Raw genomic sequence first — 19,466 nt, forward strand, 5'->3', positions numbered from 1 at the left:
GGCAACATTTTGGTTGATATATTGAAGATAATATTTGGTAATCGTAGTCCTAAATAACTATTAAAAATAGCTAGACGTTTCGAGCAATGGCTCTTTATCGATAGCATAGAAGCATTAACATTTTGGTTGAATGGGCAGCTGTGGGTAGTGTAGTGTATGAAGTCAACCGGCACATTTTGTTAAGCGATGACCATCGATAACCCCCACCTATTTCTTTGATACGGAACTCAACAAAAATGAAATGCTGATTATTAGCTATTATTTTAACGTCTCATAATGACAGTATATTAAAATATGGATTATAAATTATCACCAGCGGCTAGCATATATTTTTTTAAATATATACATCACATGTTTTTATTTTGTTTCTTGTTATTTCCATGTTTTTAAACTTTATAAGTTGTTCATTCGCATCAATATCACAAAGTGGATTCGATTGCAATACAGATAATAATATTATTACTATTACAAATTAAGTATATTAGTAATTTTTGTATTTATTATTTTGATGCTTGCGATATAATAGTGTGTGGTAATACATTTAGTATACGCCGAAATGTTGCATCCTCCGATTTTAAGATACTTACTCAAGGTCGGTATTAGGTATTCTTGTATCAGTGTTTATTTTATCTGGCAATTAGTAAACATTCAATCAACTATAGTAGCCGGGTGCAATCTGGTGCAGGTAGATGATCACTTCACTGGTATATGGGCGTTAGTGTTTGATTAGATTGTACCTGATCTAAATGTATTTTTTAAATATTTCACTATTTTCCATACTTATTTATTTTCTGTACTTATTTTACAACAAAGGCTCGATAATTTAAAAACTAGAGGTTGCACCATAGACCCTCCAGTTGACCAGGGTTTATGGTTGCACTTTGAGAATACATTGAGAATACCAGTTTTGTTTATGCATGTTCCCCTTAGAAATCGACAAAATAACAAAGATCAGTGGGCCATTATCCATGCTGCATCCTAACTCTCAAACTCTTATTACCAGAAACCACGACTGATTTTTTATTTGTTATATTTTCAATTCTCGTGAGCCAGAGTATATTTTTTTCCGTGAACCAAGAGGACGACGCAGTTGGAAGCCGCCACAAGCGGGCGTGGTAACGACGATGAGATTTTTATCATAACTTGCCTCTTGCCATTTATAATATTATTATTTATAATGTCTCATTGGGTTTAGATATACCCGTTTTTTAAAATAATTCTATTATTCTAGTATATGTTTTATAGATCACTGACATACGAGAGCAACTATACGTATACTGTTATTCCAGTGTTGATATTTAGTTTGGTGGACAATAACTGCTGATGAGATAATTCGTGTTTTCAATAAATGAAAACAAATATTCATTCAAGACAGGAAACAAGTACATGAAAAAATATGTCATACCCCTTTTTTCTCAGTATTAAAATAATGAGCATGTAATTAAACAGCAACATTTACCAATCTAAATACTTTTATTATTAAAGAAAATCAAGTTATTTCTTTTTTACAGCACATGTACTGTAGTTTTAGTTTGCAGATTTATTCTGAGGTTTTGTTCTTTTCATGTTCAACCACGGGCTACTGGCTTTGACTTATTGAAATAAAACAAACTTCTTGCACTGATATTTGATTTAAAATATTTTCGCTTATAAATTTCCGATTAATTTTAACATATAAAAACAAACTGATACGACTACTGCTCGTTTGAAAAAAAATCTTCGCCGTGAGCATGCGCATTGTCGATCATCTAAACTTCCGGTTTAGAGAACCGGGGACATACCTGACAGAAAAAAAGAGAGCGGCTTTTCTGAAAGAAAGCGATCATTCTACGGTCAGTGCTTGAACTCATACACAAACCATGTATAACAGGGACAAATCAGTGCAAATCAAGGGAAGTGCGTCGTGTCTGTACAACAATCTCAGTATTCTGTCCATGCCTGACAAGAACGTTACGTGTTATGCGACGGTGCACAAGACAGTTGTTAATATCGCAAATTGCAGCGGCGATGCCATGAATATACAGCATCGGCAAGTAAGCTGTAAGGAAATGGGTACACCGTCCGGTAACTCAATGATTTTACAGGTATGTATTGACCCTAAACGCCAGCAATTTAAAAAAATATATGGGAAAAAAACAAACGTTATTTGAGAAATGATGAGCGTACAGACAGTTAGTTGTCTGCATTATTATTATAATGAGGAATTCGTTGCTATGGGCAACGTCGGCCCCAGTCTCGTCATCATTCCTATCACCACCAGTTTCACTATTTTGTTAAATCAGAAATAAAATGAATTAAAAAAGTAATAAACCAATCTTAGTACTGTCATATTGAATATACTTGTATGTGACCAGAGGCTTATATTTGAAAAAACTGTGATAAGGCAATGATGGCTGGTTTGGCTTGTATGTACTGATGTTTATTGATGTATGAATGAAACTGGTTGCTGATTGGAAAAAAACACAGGTCATTTTTAAATTTTGTTCATCCACTCCAATTATGTAACATTTGTCAAACAGTTTTCATTTTGAGTTTCTAAATTTTTTTTAAATTTATTAATCCATTAACCATATTCTGAAATGAGTGCATTTACAGTATATGCTTTGCAGTAATTTATGTATGAAATTAATATTCATTTCAGGCCAAATTTTGCGAGTTCCCGTCAAGAAGTATGTTAGTCATATTATCACAGCGAGGTATACAGGCAAGTATAATTGTAGTGGAATAGAAGATGGTAGTATTGGAATTATGTGATCAATATCACAAGGTAGAACTGAGTGCACAGACTTTAGCATGTTCACTGAAATGGTGAATGTATTGTCACTGAACTATCTTGGAATATTTAACCTGTATCATTGTTAAATTTTCTCAAAATACTGAATCAATAGGTCACCCCAGGTACATTTGTTTAGCTCATTCTTTGGATATCTACAGATTTTTTTTTCATGAAGAATTGGATCAATTACACATGACATTGGTATACATGTACACATCTACATACACATCTAATTCCAGAATATCAGATAAAATAGTCTTAAAACCATACCAAAAAAAATTAAATGAACTTTTAAATTTAAATTAGTTAAAGTTAAATTAAAATTAGTATAATCTATAACAATTTCATTAAATGTATTTTTTCATTGTTTCCAACCAGATTTTTGAACCTGATGGTTCTGTTATGCTATTCTGGCATGCATTTGGGAGTGCTGACTGTGGATTAGGTAATATGTCTTTCATTATTTTGAAAAAGATTTGTCTATCATCAGCTTTGCTTGCAAGACACTGAATTTAATTGGCTAGTGGGCGTTACCAAATATATTCCATAGCAATAGATATATCTTACACATAGAATATAGTAATAAATCAGCTCTGCTTGCAAGACACTGAATTTAATTGGCTAGTGGGCATTACCAAATATATTCCATAGCAATGGATATATCTTACACATAGAATATAGTAATAAATCAGCTCTGCTTGCAAGACACTGAATTTAATTAGCTAGTGGGCGTTACCAAATATATTCCATAGCAATAGATATATCTTACACATAGAATATAGTAATAAATCAGCTCTGCTTGCAAGACACTGAATTTAATTGGCTAGTGGGCGTTACCAAATATATTCCATAGCAATGGATCTATCTTACACTTAGAATATAGTAATAAATCAGCTTTGCTTGCAAGACACTGAATTTAATTGGCTAGTGGGCGTTACCAAATATATTCCATAGCAATGGATTTTGAACTTGAATTTCTTTATTTCGTAGCTCACATCGACCGGCCGGTCTTCGACAGAGGAATATTGCTTCCGAATACCCTTACTTAATCAAAATTGTCTATCATCAAATGTGTACAGCACATAATTAAGCATGGAAATGCCCCCAAAATATTTTCGCGTTTGTCGAATCCCACGTGATGTTTGACGCCACTACGACGATATGACCTTTGTTTGTCATGTTTTTACGTTCTATTTCACACACAACGCGTGATTCTCGCAGTGAACAGAAAATGGTCAATTGGCTAGTGGGCATTACCAAATATATTCCATAGAAATGAAAGCTTTTCATTTGGATTTAAATAAAGTGCAAATATCTGGAAATGTAAATTTGTGCGAAATAATCCATTCATCTTTTTAAATCTTGTGTTGCATTTGACAGAGTTGACAAGTAGACTTTCTAACTTTCTGGTTTGATCCAAATTCAAATCCAAATCCAAATCAATACATCAGTTCATTGTCAGATTTCACTTTTGTCTCAAATTAACTTTGAAGTCCATCTAAATTGTTGTAGATTAGCATCACATATATGTTTCTGACGTTTGTTTCTTTTTCAGCTGGTGAAATATTTGCCCGTGGTGTCACAAGTTGCGGTGATAGTCATATGGCTGTTGGTAAGTAATAACTTTGGGTGCAGTATTGCATGCAGGAATACTTTAGGGAGCTATACGGGCTCCAACTATTGTATAGTATGGATTAGTGCTTTTTTTGTCCTAAAATAATTTATAGGTACTAAGCACTGCTGCAGATAGTGACCAATGCTATAGTGAATTTTTCTCAACATTTTCTCAACGCAGATTAGCTTTCTCATACAGAAGTTTGAACTCCAAAATTCCCTGATTAATTCTGCATCTGATTAAATTTCTAAAAGAAATATTCTGTTCGCTATGTTCAAAAAAGATTTTAATTTCTATCCTTTTAATTTGTACTTTTTATGCAAAACATAGCACAGAAATCATTATTGTCAAACGATTTAAGAAAAAACAACATGTTGTAAAATGTGACATCCTGGATGTATGCGTCACCTTACTTATCCCTACATACCAGAGATCACATTGTAACAGCAATCTTGTTTTACTCACAAAAATAAATATAACTACAGTAATGTGGCAAAAAAAAATGCTTTAAAAGCAATGCACTTAATTCAGAACATATCTTCAGACAACACAGATAGAATTAGAAAGAATTGCTGTGACGGATTCAATCACTTCGACACTATGTTGAAAGTTAAAACTATGAGTGAAATGTATCATTAATTCACATCTTTGCTTGGATAGTTGCTTGATCATGTGTACAAGCTCTCAGATCAGTAAAGCTTTCTGTTATATAATTTTGAGTTTTTGATTGGTCTACACTAGTCTAGACGAACTTGTATGATATATTTTTTTGGAGAAAACAAGAGTATCTAGTGTTTTGAATGTCCATCGTTATTTTTTAGAAGAATTGCATACTTTCTACAAAGCTCCCACGACCAACACTGTAGTTGTGTGTGAAATTCTCCCTAAAACTGCCAATGCTGATTTGTATCTTTTATTTGTTTTTGCGGCATCAAAAGATCGCCCACATGACACTTGTAACCACCATCATCTCTGGTTGCAGTTTTATTCAAGATGTGCATCTAATATATTAAATACAGTATTCCTTATATGTGTTTCATGCTTCCAATATCCTCAGCACATGAGAGTTCTTAATAAGCTTTTGTTGATTTCACAATTTATGCCATAAATCACTTTCATACTCAAGTTCATAGTTCCATATTCTGCCATGAGAATGGTAGTATATATATTAATTTATTCTTATTTTTTTTGAAAAATGTAATTGTACTTTTAGATTGGATTTGATATAATCCAGAGGACATCTTAGAACTACCTAGTCTTGCTATATATATTTAATCAAGGTTGCATGCAAGAGTAATCTGATCAACAAATTAATTTTTTAACCAGACAACTCATTTTGCAGGCACAGCCAAGGGGACATTACTTATATTTAACATCCCACCTAAAGGACCAAACATTACAATGTCTGAGACTTTGACTGGACATTCCTATGCTGTGACTGATTTGCAGAACCAAGATAACATAATGGCTAGTGCTGATGACAGTGGTTGTATTATAGTGTGGAAAGCTGGTAATCCGTTCAGTCGACTATCAAAAATAGCTGGATCCGGGTTAGTAGTAATTTCAGTGATTGGGATTGGGACTGTAGGAAATTATGACGCATGTCATGCTATTATTGGAAATGGCACATAAAATCATCAGTTAGAAGCCATCGAAAAGAGGCTTAGCCTCTCAAGATGACGACATATTTGACATGATGTCGCCCAAGGCCCCCGGTAATATCTTAGGTTTGCTTGACAAAACTAGATTTCCATAAATGGCGCCCTCAGGAGACCTGGATACAGACCAGCGGCCATCTTTTTTCACTTGATTCAATGTACAAAGTCGGTATAAAGCGTATATTCGCACTGCTTTCAGTGTCCACATTTTGGCGATGGTTATTACAAATTGACACAGGAAATGTTTTATTAAAAATAAAAAGAAAGGAAAAAAGATCGATAGTTGTACAGCTACTGTTGCTTTAACAGATTAACATCATTTAATAGTGGGTTTTGAAGAAGAGATGCTGTTAAATGTATAGCATGAAAGACCAAAATAAGTATGTTATGTTCACTTAAAATATGTCCAGAACACACAAGTAGCTGGATGTATACAATAACATTTGATATAGATACCAGCCTGGTAGGTTCATGTGTTTGAGCAATCCATTGAATTTTGTATTTCAGGTCCAGCTGTACATCCGTGTGTCTATTTAGTGGTTTTGTAGCGGCAGCGTACGGCTCTGGACATATTAGAATCTTTGATTCCAGTAGAGGGAGTCTGCTAGTTGAGATATGTGCCCATGCCAAATTTATAAATGCAATGGATGTAGCACCCGCTACAGGCTTGGTAAGTGTATAATATTCATTATAGACACTTACCACAATTTATAAATGCAATGGATGTAGCACCCGCTACAGGCTTGGTAAGTGTATAATATCTATTATAAACACTTACCACAATTTATAATTGCAATGGATGTAGCACCCGCTACAGGCTTGGTAAGTGTATAATATTCATTATAGACACTTAGCACAATTTATAAATGCAATGGATGTAGCACCCGCTACAGGCTTGGTAAGTGTATAATATTCATTATAGACACTTACCACAATTTATAAATGCAATGGATGTAGCACCCGCTACAGGCTTGGTAAGTGTATAATATATATTATAGACACTTACCACAATTTATAAATGCAATGGATGTACCACCCGCTACAGGCTTGGTAAGTGTATAATATCTATTATAAACACTTACCACAATTTATAATTGCAATGGATGTAGCACCCGCTACAGGCTTGGTAAGTGTATAATATTCATTATAGACACTTAGCACAATTTATAAATGCAATGGATGTAGCACCCGCTACAGGCTTGGTAAGTGTATAATATTTATTATAGACACTTACCACAATTTATAAATGCAATGGATGTAGCACCCGCTACAGGCTTGGTAAGTGTATTAAATCTATTATAGACACTTACCACAATTTATAAATGCAATGGATGTAGCACCCGCTACAGGCTTGGTAAGTGTATAATATCTATTATAGACACTTACCACAATTTATAAATACAATGGATGTAGCACCTGCTACAGGCTTGGTAAGTGTATAATATCTATTATAGACACTTAACACAATTTATAAATGCAATGGATGTAGCACCCGCTACATGCTTGGTAAGTGTATAATATCTATTATAGACACTTACCACAATTTATAAATGCAATGGATGTAGCACCCGCTACAGGCTTGGTAAGTGTATAATATTATTTTATACACTTACCACAATGTATAAATGCAATGGATGTAGCACCCGCTACAGGCTTGGTAAGTGTATAGTATCTATTATAGACACTTACCACAATTTATAAATACAATGGATGTAGCATCCGCTACAGGCTTGATAAGTGTATAATATCTATTATTGACACTTACCACAATTTATAAATGCAATGGATGTAGCACCCGCTACAGGGTTGGTAAGTGTATAATATCTATTATAGACACTTACCACAATTTATAAATGCAATGAATGTAGCACCCGCTACAGGCTTGATAAGTGTATAATATCTATTATAGACACTTACCACAATGTATAAATGCAATGGATGTAGCACCCGCTACAGGCTTGGTAAGTGTATAGTATCTATTATAGACACTTACCACAATTTATAAATACAATGGATGTAGCACCCACTACAGGCTTGATAAGTGTATAATATCTATTATTGACACTTACCACAATTTATAAATGCAATGGATGTAGCACCCGCTACAGGGTTGGTAAGTGTATAATATCTATTATAGACACTTACCACAATTTATAAATGCAATGAATGTAGCACCCGCTACAGGCTTGGTAAGTGTATAATATCTATTATAGACACTTACCACAATGTATAAATGCAATGGATGTAGCACCCGCTACAGGCTTGGTAAGTATATAGTATCTATTATAGACACTTACCACAATTTATAAATACAATGGATGTAGCACCCACTACAGGCTTGATAAGTGTATAATATCTATTATAGACACTTACCACAATTTATAAATACAATGGATGTAGCACCCGCTACAGGCTTGGTAAGTGTATAATATTCATTATAGACACTTACCACAATTTATAAATAGAATGGATGTAGCACCCGCTACAGGCTTGATAAGTGTATAATATCTATTATTGACACTTACCATAATTTATAAATGCAATGGATGTAGCACCCGCTACAGGGTTGGTAAGTGTATAATATCTATTATAGACACTTACCACAATTTATAAATGCAATGAATGTAGCACCCGCTACAGGCTTGGTAAGTGTATAATATCTATTATAGACACTTACCACAATTTATAAATACAATGGATGTAGCACCCGCTACAGGCTTGGTAAGTGTATAATATCTATTATAGACACTTACCACAATTTATAAATGCAATGAATGTAGCACCCGCTACAGGCTTGGTAAGTGTATAATATCTATTATAGACACTTACCACAATTTATAAATGCAATGGATGTAGCACCCACTACAGGGTTGGTAAGTGTATAATATCTATTATAGACACTTACCACAATTTATAAATACAATGGATGTAGCACCCGCTACAGTCTTGGTAAGTGTATAATATCTATTATAGACACTTACCACAATTTATAAATACAATGGATGTAGCACCCGCTACAGGCTTGGTAAGTGTATACTATCTATTATAGACACTTACCACAATTTATAAATACAATGGATGTAGCACCCGCTACAGGCTTGGTAAGTGTATAATATCTATTATCGACACTTACCACAATTTATAGAAAAGATATCCATGTGCAAGCTCAGGATTGTGATTAAAAAAAACACTGTTCTGATGTATTTTTATATCATTTCTTTCTTTCATGTTGAATGACATATTTTTAAAAATTGTGAGTTTGAGTCTATTGCTAACGAGTGTAACTTTAAATATGATACCTGTAAATATGAAGAACTGTGCCTCAGATTGACGACTGAAATTACATTGAAGCCAATTGGCTTGTTGCACATTTCTTCATTTATTGACATTTTTACTCCAATAGCTGGTGTCTGCGAGTGAAGATTCTTTTGTCAGGGTTTGGGAGGTGAAGAAAGACTCTGAATCTTATCCAAAGGTATGCAGTCTCTTTGAGCATGTTGTCTTTTTTCACCCCTTTAAAAAACATTATTAGTTTGACATCAACACTTCATTGTTCTTGTCCATTTTTTACTTTTCAGCCAGTATTTTTCGACAATATATTCAGATATATTATTGCATTGTTAGTCCCCGTTCGGACACAGTCCGAAAACGGGGACTTATGTTTTGATCTCTGTGCGTGTATGCGTGCGGACCTGTATTTTAGAAATGCCTGGACCTATCCCAATCAAACTTCACACATACATCATACATGATATTATACATATGCACGTCAATTTGTTTCACGATCTGATTCAAGATGGCAGAATGGCGGCCATTTCGTTCTAAAAATCATCAAAATCAAGCATTTTTCAGCTGTTTACAGATGGACTTTTGTTCAAAATTGGTATATACGTTAGACATTATAGGACCTTGATGCACAACAATTTGTTTTTCAGATAAGATTCAAAATAGCCGACTGGCGGCCATTTTGTTTTAATAAATATGGTTCTTGTGCCATATCTCTGACTTGCTTTGACTGATTATGTTCAAATTTTAAATATTCATTATACCTGTAGATCATGTCATAGATATACAAATATATTGGTTTGACGATTCTATTATTTTGTGCTAAAAAATCATAAAAATCAGGCATTTCTCGGCTGTTTATAGATGGATTTTGTTCAAACTTGGTATATACATTAGACATTACGGGACCTTGATGGAAATAATTTTGTTTTTCAGATTAGATTCAATCTTTATGTCTGACTTGCTTTCACTAACTATGTTCAAATTTTAAATATTCATTATACATCATGTCATAGATAGACAGATATATTGGTTTGACGATCCTATTCAAAATGGCCGAATGGGGGTCATTTTTGTGCTAAAAAATCATCAAATATCAAGCGTTTCTGACATTTATGGATGGATTTCGTTCAAACTTGGTACATATATTAGACATTACTGGTTCCTGATTCACATCATTATATTTTTCAGATCATATTCAAAATGGCTGTCTGGCGGCCATTTTGTTTTAATGAATGGGTTTCTAGACCCATCAATCTGATTAAAATCTGATGTAGTATACAGGCTTTAATTATTTTGGCTATGAACTTATTTTAATTTTATTTTTGATTACTTTTGTTATTAATGCGTTTTTATTTTATTATTTTACTTTGATTTTTATTTTGTGATTTTTTTTTAATTCCGTCCTACATACATCTGATCCGACACCTATGCAAGTCCCGTTCAAATCTCGCGTAAGTAACAGCCAATCACAGCCCCCCATTAATACAGGCTGTTGGTTGTTTACTTTTCAGTGTATACGGGCAATCTTTCTGTACATTATATTTTGCCCACTTGAATAAACCATAAATAAATCAAAGAAAGCTTAGAAAGAACTCCCATGTGCTGAGAGTATTGGAGACACATTAAATATAATTCGAAATTACTTAGCTGAAAACTAATTATGCAAATCAGAAAATTAATATGACCAGATTTGAGTGTAAAACTAATGAGGTCTGCGCAATGTAACAGAAAATCTATGTCTCCAAGTTTAATTGAAATGTGATTAGAACCAAAAAATTATGAATTATTATGCTTATTAGGGAATTAATATGAACAGATTTTTACCCCAAACTAATTAGGTTTGTACATTGTCCTAGAGCATCTTTGTACTAAGTTTCATTGAAATGGAATAATTAGTACCGTGAAAACTCCAAAATTTCGACCCCTCTAAAAATTCGACCGCCTATTTATTTGCCGGGTTTCGGTGTTTTATTTACCTCCAAATTTTCGACTCCACTAAAAATTGCCGACTCATTCTTATTCGAAAATTTCGACCAGTTTTAGTTTTCCCCCGAACGAAAAAAAAAACGATGTGAGCGTTCAAACGGGACCTTCCTCGAAGGCATGAATCCGGGTTTTTGAATGACTGAGAGATTTTTATTTTATTGGTAACGAAAATATATTCTAAATAAACGAAGTTTCAAATAAAAACGAACACAAAAATCTCGGTATGCTGCGTTTCTGAATTGTTGATTATTACTGTACTCAGTAGTGATTATAATAATGTACACAAAATAAATTTGTTGAATGGTTATGAAATACAAATAAAAGTCAACTTAGTTTCATCGTAAGCGAATGATTCCGGTCTCGTATAAACGTTTGATGCTGTAGGATATCCGCCATGTTCTCTTAGGTCAAATAGGTCAAATCGCTAATTAACCAATCAAAAAGCTGGATGATGCCAACGTGTTCAAATTACCATAGCTTATTTAAATATGTTAATGTTATTGAACGCAATGCAGAAGAGATTGATGTTGTAGTACGATATTTTGGCTGGATTTTGATGCGAAAACGGCATGATTTTTTTTAAATAAAAAAATTAGTTGTTTTTAAAAAATAAACTGGTCATCTGAAGAATAATTTAACATTGTTCACAGTGATAACAGCTCATTCTCGAAAGGAAGCTTACCCGCTCACGCTAGTCACGATAAAAATCATACACGTGTACTCTTAAATAGACAGACGTCAATGACTACGGTAAAACTTAGACTCTATTTTAGCCGGCAGGATTGATTGAAATGTCCGAAAAATGACGCCAAAATACACCTTAAAAGTCCCATTTTATTTTCTTAAATCCCATTTTATTTATCCAAGGGCGAATTTACGGCAGAATTTGGTCCCTCAAATAAGGGACACGTGAGCTTTGATTCTAACTGGATACATTGCACTGGGTCGGGGAGATAGTTTGCTAAACTTCCATGTATCTTTTGTCCAATGGGTACCTGTACTTCGAACATTCGCAAGTTTTCCTAGGTAGTGCGAGACAGCTTTGTCTTTTGACCTATTAGTTTTGTGCTGACCTCTTCTCCACGTCTTGATGTTTTGTTTTGCTTGTCATAATACTGATTGATGACTTTGTTTAGATTTTGAGTTACAACTCGGCCACGACCTTTGCTTTTACCGTGAAACATGAGGAAGTTTACGTCAATTGACGGACATTGCATTTTTTAAAAACTAATGAAGCACACTGTCTATCATCCCCATTTTTTCATTTGCTGATTTCTATTCTGAAAAATTCGACCGTCCGAAAATGCACCTTAATTTTGACTCTAAAAACTCGTCACATTTCTAACACCAATTATTTAAAACCGGTCGAAATTTTGGAGTTTTTACGGTACTTTAGATATCAGTGTGAAAGCTTAAAATTGGTTAATTATGCAAATTAGGTAATATGTACAGATTTTAACCCACAATTATTCAGGTCTGTCTATTGTCCTACAGCATCCATGTACATTCATTGATATGTGATGTATAGTACCTGAGATATCAGTGTGAAAGTTGGTTAATTATGAAAATTAGGTGATTAATATGCACAAATGTTTACCGGAAACTAATTGGGTCTGCATAATTCTAGATTCATTAAAATGTGATGATTAGTACTTTAGATATCAGTAGAAAAGCTGAAAATTAATTATGCAAATTAGGTAATTAATATGCACAATTATTTACCCTAAAACAATCAATCTTTGCATAGTCCTTGAGTATGTAAGTACCAAGTTTCATTGAAATGTAATGCTAACTACTTATATCAAATGCTGAAAATTAATTAATTACGCAAATTAGGTAATTAATATGTACTGATATTACCATAAAAACTATCAGGTCTGTGCAGTGTCGTATGACATCTATGTACCAAGTTTCATTGAAATGTGATGATTAGTACTTGAGATATCAAGTGGAAAAACCGAAAATTGACTAATCATTATGCAAATTAGGTAATTAGTATCCACGGATTATTACCAAAAACTAATCAAAACCTAGCATTAGTTCAGAGCATCTATGTACCAAGTTTCATCAAAATCCAATGAGTGGTTGTTTAGATATCAGTGGAACAGTCATGAACCACTAAAAAATAGCTAATTATCATGCAAATTAGGTAATTAATATGCACGGATTTTTACCAAAAATTAATCAAATCTGCGCATATGTTCAGAGCATCTATGTACCAAGTTTCATCAAAATCCAATGAGTGGTTCTTTAGATATCAGTGGAACAGTCATAGAACAGCTAAACATTAGCTAATTATCATGCAAATTAGGTAATTAACGAGCATGGGATTTTTCCCAAAACCTAATCAAATCTGCGCATCATTGGCCCAGAGCATCTATGCACCAAGTTTCATCAAAAACCGATGTATGGTTCTTGAGATAGCAGTGGAACAGTCGGACACACATACACACATACACAAATACACACATACAGACACACTAACTGCAAAGACTCCCATTTTGTGCTTCGCACATGGGAGTCAAAAATTGCTAGTATATTTTTATTTACAAAAGAAGTTCTAAAGCATTTTACAATTTTTGTCATTACATTGAATATTTTTTCACTTCCAACAAATGTGTACTCTTCCAGATACATTTTCGCCAGCCAAGGTTCGTTTATTCTGTCATCGCTTCAATTTTACATCAAACACTGAGCATAATTATCTAGAATGGAAGCAAAAAAAATAAGTAAATCGTAATGATTAGAACACTGTAAACAGCTATAGTAAACAATGCAAACTGATTTTAAATTGTATAACGGTCACCGGCCCACGGCATCGACGCAGAAAATTGGAGCAAAAAAATATTTTCTGATCAATTACGATGTGTTCCAAATAAAAAATATTTTATTCCAGTCCAAATCAGCTCAATTACTTTAATAAAGAGTTATTGTATAATGTACAAAATGTTGATACATTTTGATGAATATTTACAACTACGGCTTCAATACCGTAAATGATTTTGGCCCGATCGTCAAAAAAACATCACCCGTCTCCAGGGCAAGCGACTGGAAAAAGACACCGATGATCGATCGAATCGTCACTCCCAGAATAACTACGCAAAATAACGATCTAAACTCGAACCATTCGAGCCACAATATAAACATAAAAATGACTTTCGTTGCATTTGACAATGATAAACTTACCGAAAAGCAGTGTTTTTCTCGGTCGCTAACGTCGGTATAATCCGCCATTTTATTTGAGTGTGTTTGCCACCTCACTCTGCCCAGTGACGTCATCATGTGCGCTATAGAAGGAGGTCTGTGATTCGTTGACTAAAATCGTCGATAGTGGGTCTCATTGAAATCTCGTTACATAGGCATCGGGTCAGATGTAGGTAGGGCGGAATTTAAAAAAAATCACAAAATCAAAATCAAAGTAAAATAATAAAATTAAAAGGCATTAATAACAAAAGTAATAAAAAATAAAGATAAAATAAGTTTATAGCCAAAATAATTAAAGCCTGTACACTACATCAGATTTTAATCAGATTGCAGACCCATATGTCTTACTTGTTTTTACTGATTATGTTCAAATTTTTAATATTCATTATACATCATGTCATAGATAGACAGATATATTGGTTTGACGATCCTTTTCAAAGTGGCCAAATGGTGGCTATTTTTGTGCTAAAAAAATTCTCAAATATCAAGCATTTCTTGCATTTATGGATGGATTTTGTTCAAACTTATAACGTACATTAGACATTACAGGTTCCTGATGCACGTCATTTTATTTTTCAGATTGGATTCAAAATGGCTGACTGGCGGCCATTTTGTTTTAATGATTGGGCTTCGAGAGCCATATCTCTTAAATGCTTTGACTGATTATATTCAAATTTTACATATTCGTTATACATCATGTTACATATATATATAGAGCAATATCTCAATATGGACAAGTACTTGTTCGACGATCAGATACAAATGTCAATCATTTTAATGTTAAAAAAATCATATTCCTGACATGGTTATATTCCAGCTATATTACTATATATCTTAAATTTGATAACTAACGGGGACTGAGCCATGCGTATCCATTCATCCATCCATTTGATAATTCATCTGGATTCCCAATGGACAATGTTTTGTTCCAGGTGGAAATGAAATTCTCAGACTGTATAACAGACGTTCAGCTCTGCGGTGCCAAGTTCACCAACAAGAATGGTAGATCATTTGGGCTTACGGGCTACGACCACAATGAAGTTGTTTGCTACTCTCAAAAGGCTTGACTACACTCACGACTACAAGAACCTTGAACGGGGACCACCTATGTGCATTTCTCTAGTGGCGTAAATTTGTATTTCTTCATTGTCACAATGTCTCCATACATGTAGGCTCAAGCTGTACTGGATAGTATTAATGATCAGACTGCTTGAACCACATTGTATGTTTAGCAAATGACCACTCATAAATGAAGTCCCTATAAAATAACACTTGTGACCATCAATTTGTATATGTGAACCGTTAAAGTAATTTTACTCAATGCTTTTTATGTGCAATTTCCCTCAACATTGCTACACTTCAATGTTAGAGTTTTTATGAAATGACAGAAGTATTTGTTAATACTGCTAAACTTTACTACCAGTGGTACCAACCGAGTAGTTACCCTATTTTGTTTGTTCAGTCTACAATGCTGTTTTTTAATACAACCAAGGACAAAATAGTGTGTCTAGAGAATTGTTCAATACTGTCTCTCCTTTTCTCCGTTGGACAACTTTAAGCTTGTGTTAAGGTTTCATAGGGACTGACCGTTTTATAAGAGGGTATTCTGTACATTTATACATGTAGTGTTTCAGCTGCAATTTTTGTCAATTATAAAGTGCAATGCAAATATTGCCAATAGTTTTGAATCCAGTCAATCCCTGGTGGGTTTGTACCATTGTTTCTGAAAAGTCAACCATGTACTTCACACAGTCCAAAAGTGTGAACCTTAATTCTGACTTTTGGGAGATTATTTATTTACTTGTTCTCAGTATCATGTTTTGTGGCATTTGATGGATATGGTCAAATACCAAAATAAAGTAAAGTGATATCAAATACAATTCAAGAATGCAGCTTTTTATTTACATAAATATACATTTGAAGAATATATGAAACATTAAAATTTGAACACTCATGATCCAATGGATTCATAGAAATTTGCTTCTGGTCTGAATAACTGTGGCCCGCTTAAATTCGAAACGAGGGTTAAATCATCAATTATTTAGGCTACCGTTAAAGTCCTAATATAAACCGCATACGTAATAGTAACCGCACCCCCAATTCCGGCTTCGGGGTTAAAGAGTTCTTAACAAAAATTGAAAACTTGAAAAGTACCTATTACTAACCGCACCCCCAATTCAACAAGACCGTGACTGACTTCATTGTTTCAACCAGCTGTTCCAAAACGGCATTGTTCCTAATCCTATTCATTTGTTTCGACAACATGCCTAAAAATATTCACACCTATTTATTGTTCAGCGGTGATAAGATGTCAGACAGGCAATGAAACTGCTTTTGTTCTGGCGGCGACCTCTGTCAATACTCTTTCTGAATACGTCTGTGTTTCGTAAGTTTTAAACAATGAGCTTTTATCACCGTAAAAGTGTTAAACTGAGCATTGAAGAATAATTTATCTTTCGAAAACAAATAATTTCTTGATTTAAAAAAAAAATCATGCCGTTTTCCCATGGAAATCAAAGGCAAAAGATCGCACTACATTATCGGTAAATCTCTTCCGTGTTGCGTTCACCATGAGGTCGCTGAACTGTCATTAACATATTTAAATGAGCTATGTAATTTAGACACGTGGGCACCATCCAGCATTTTGATTGGTTAATTAGCGACTTGACCTATTCGGTCAATAATACGTCACGTGAGCATTCAAAAGCATGGCGGATATCGTATCGGCTGTTTACATGTGACTGAAATCATTCGCTTACGGGGAAACTAAGTTGAATTTTACTTGCATTTTATAACAATTCAACGAATTTATTTTTCGTGCGTTATTGTAATCACTACTAAATAATAATCACCAATATCAACACTTCGAAAACAAGTAAGTTATTCACTTGTGACCAGCAGCATGGCCGGATCGAGCTACCGTTATGTGATCATTTGCTACTAAGCAGTGCATTCGTGTTTTTATTTGAAACTTCTGTTAGAATATACTTTTCGTTACCAAGAAAATAAAAAAAATAAATGCATATTACATTAAAAATACTGAGTATTTTTTGTATCATGTAGAATTTTTTTTTGATTGACTGTAATTTTTCAACATTTCGTAACGCCTATTTTAGAACCAAAATAAGGCCTTTCACTCTTCCCCGACGCCTATTCAAGAGATTGTACGGTGTATTGTTTGTTTTGTGCATGTGTTGTGGACAAAAAATGACCACGCCCATTTAGTGATTGCAGTATGTACGTAATAGAAACCGCACCCCGAACTTGAGCTTTTGATCCCAATTTTTAAATTGATACATTGTAATATAAACCGCGGTTTATAATAGGACTTTAACGGTACACTGCAGTCTTTACTTGGTGGTGATATTACACAGAAGGAATGCAACAGGGAGACTGAAACGTCCAAAACGTATAATATACAATTAGGTTTCAGAAATTGTTTTCAGATTGTGAAGTGTAAATATAATTTAAAGCTACATGTAAAAGATACCGAGCCAGCTCGATCAATAAACTGATCGGGAAAACCACCATCTTCATCTTTCAGAATAGTCATACTTAAGATCAAGTATGTTTCACAGAAATGCTCAAATATAAAGTGAAATTTTTAAGTTAATTAATTACAATTTTTTCGCACAAAATCTGACTTCATTTTAAATCTAAATCTGTTAGAATCAGAGTGTTTTTCACTGCACTCTAGCTACATGTATATCTTGTAAAACTTGAGTCAAAACAATAACTTTTTTTTTTTTTCACACTCTCTGTATGTAATATACACATTTTGTTGTAGCATTAGGCAAGCTGAAAACTGCCAATAAGGAGAATCTTAAAGATGTATGCAGATTAAAATATGGTAAATCTAAAAGTACTACAAATTGTTGAAATTTTGCAGAGTAATAAATAAATAACAAAGAGCAAAAAAAAAAGTAGATGTACCCAATCTTGTTTCCATGGACACAATGACTGCCCCCCCCCCATAGCGTCAAGCCCTACTCTGATGATCATTTTGAATTAAAAATCCATCAGCATATATTGTACATAAAATTGAGGTTCATAATTCCATAATTACTATTGCAAGGTTTTTCTTTGAACTGCCAAATGGCCAATGACGAGGAATAATTAGCAAAGTTTCATGTGTGCTATCTGGAAGTCAACATATTAGGCAGTGGTGCTCACCTCAAAATATACAGCAGTTAATTTCATAAAACAAATTGGCAGTGTGTTGGGAACTTTTCTCTTCTCTTCTTCAAAATTGGCACAATTTGTACACAAAAAAATATAACTGAAAAATCATCTGCAAAAATCAACACAAATACTGTGAACCAAGACAAAAGAAAAAAAACATTGAGTAAAATATGTTATATGGTGAATACTATTACCCGGTAAATACATGTGTAAGTTGAAGCAATGCCAAGCACCACAGTGGAACAAGCACCATAATCGTATTAATTCTTTTGTAAGGTTAGAGGTGGGCATCAACAGATTTCAAATACTGTGTGCAGTAATTCACCAAATTACACATTATAGAACTGCTTATTTTGAAAAATTTAAAAATTACCACAACGCATTCATATCCACATAGGATGTAGACATGTATGTGTCTATAAAATGTACCAAAGTTTAAATAAAATCTTGTTTCCATATATTCTCATTGCAAATTTTCGTTTATAAAAGGGGAAGGGAGAAAGGGCAGTGGAATGTTAATTGAGGAGAATACATTTGCTGTGTGTATGTTTCAATTTGGATTATATGTCATGGAAGTAAAGCTATAGAAAATGTCAAATCCCCATGCGTTGACTATTCTGTTTGTTTTTCATTTCTTTCCTCTTGGTTGTCATGGTGACTGCTGGATGGACCATCTCCTGGCAAATCAACATCTTTATTCATGAAGCTAAACAAGGTACGCTGTGAAAAGAAAGAAATTTAAATTTTAAAACTTTTT

General features: G+C 33.8%; 2 protein-coding genes and 1 long non-coding RNA gene across 3 annotated transcripts in view; 1 reads left to right on the plus strand and 2 right to left on the minus strand.

Annotated features, from left to right (window-relative positions):
• The first annotated feature begins 1,755 nt into the window (after positions 1-1,755).
• LOC102802269 (WD repeat domain 54-like) lies at positions 1,756-16,407 on the plus strand. Its single transcript, XM_085504269.1, has 8 exons — positions 1,756-2,084; positions 2,642-2,704; positions 3,155-3,221; positions 4,332-4,388; positions 5,734-5,941; positions 6,557-6,719; positions 9,453-9,524; positions 15,460-16,407. Exons 1-8 carry the CDS (start codon positions 1,860-1,862, stop codon positions 15,592-15,594), a joined length of 990 nt encoding a protein of 329 aa, XP_085360395.1. The 5' UTR covers positions 1,756-1,859; the 3' UTR covers positions 15,595-16,407.
• Positions 13,900-14,708, minus strand: LOC144351915 (uncharacterized). Its single transcript, XR_013420483.2, has 2 exons — positions 14,510-14,708; positions 13,900-14,028 (listed from the first exon to the last, which is right to left on the minus strand). It is a non-coding gene; the product is annotated as an uncharacterized LOC144351915 (long non-coding RNA).
• LOC100370605 (uncharacterized) overlaps positions 16,403-19,466 on the minus strand; it is a 64,864-nt gene continuing 61,800 nt past the window's right edge. Inside the window, exon 20 of the mRNA XM_085504268.1 lies at positions 16,403-19,429. Coding sequence (XP_085360394.1) covers positions 19,322-19,429 — 108 coding nt within the window. The 3' untranslated portion in view covers positions 16,403-19,321. The remainder of the gene's footprint in view (positions 19,430-19,466) is intronic.

This window comes from Saccoglossus kowalevskii, chromosome 10 (assembly GCF_978046115.1).
Source record: "Saccoglossus kowalevskii chromosome 10, keSacKowa6.1, whole genome shotgun sequence".
NCBI lineage: Eukaryota > Metazoa > Hemichordata > Enteropneusta > Harrimaniidae > Saccoglossus > Saccoglossus kowalevskii.

What these genes read in the sequence shown, in the direction of transcription:
- LOC102802269 (XM_085504269.1), top strand. Translation starts at nt 1,860, where the DNA reads ATGTATAACAGGGACAAATCAGTGCAAATCAAGGGAAGTGCGTCGTGT. An exon ending in TATCACAGCGAGGTATACAG is followed by an intron (nt 2,705 to 3,154) that starts GCAAGTATAATT and finishes GTTTCCAACCAG; the next exon opens with ATTTTTGAACCTGATGGTTC. An exon ending in GAGTGCTGACTGTGGATTAG is followed by an intron (nt 3,222 to 4,331) that starts GTAATATGTCTT and finishes TTTCTTTTTCAG; the next exon opens with CTGGTGAAATATTTGCCCGT.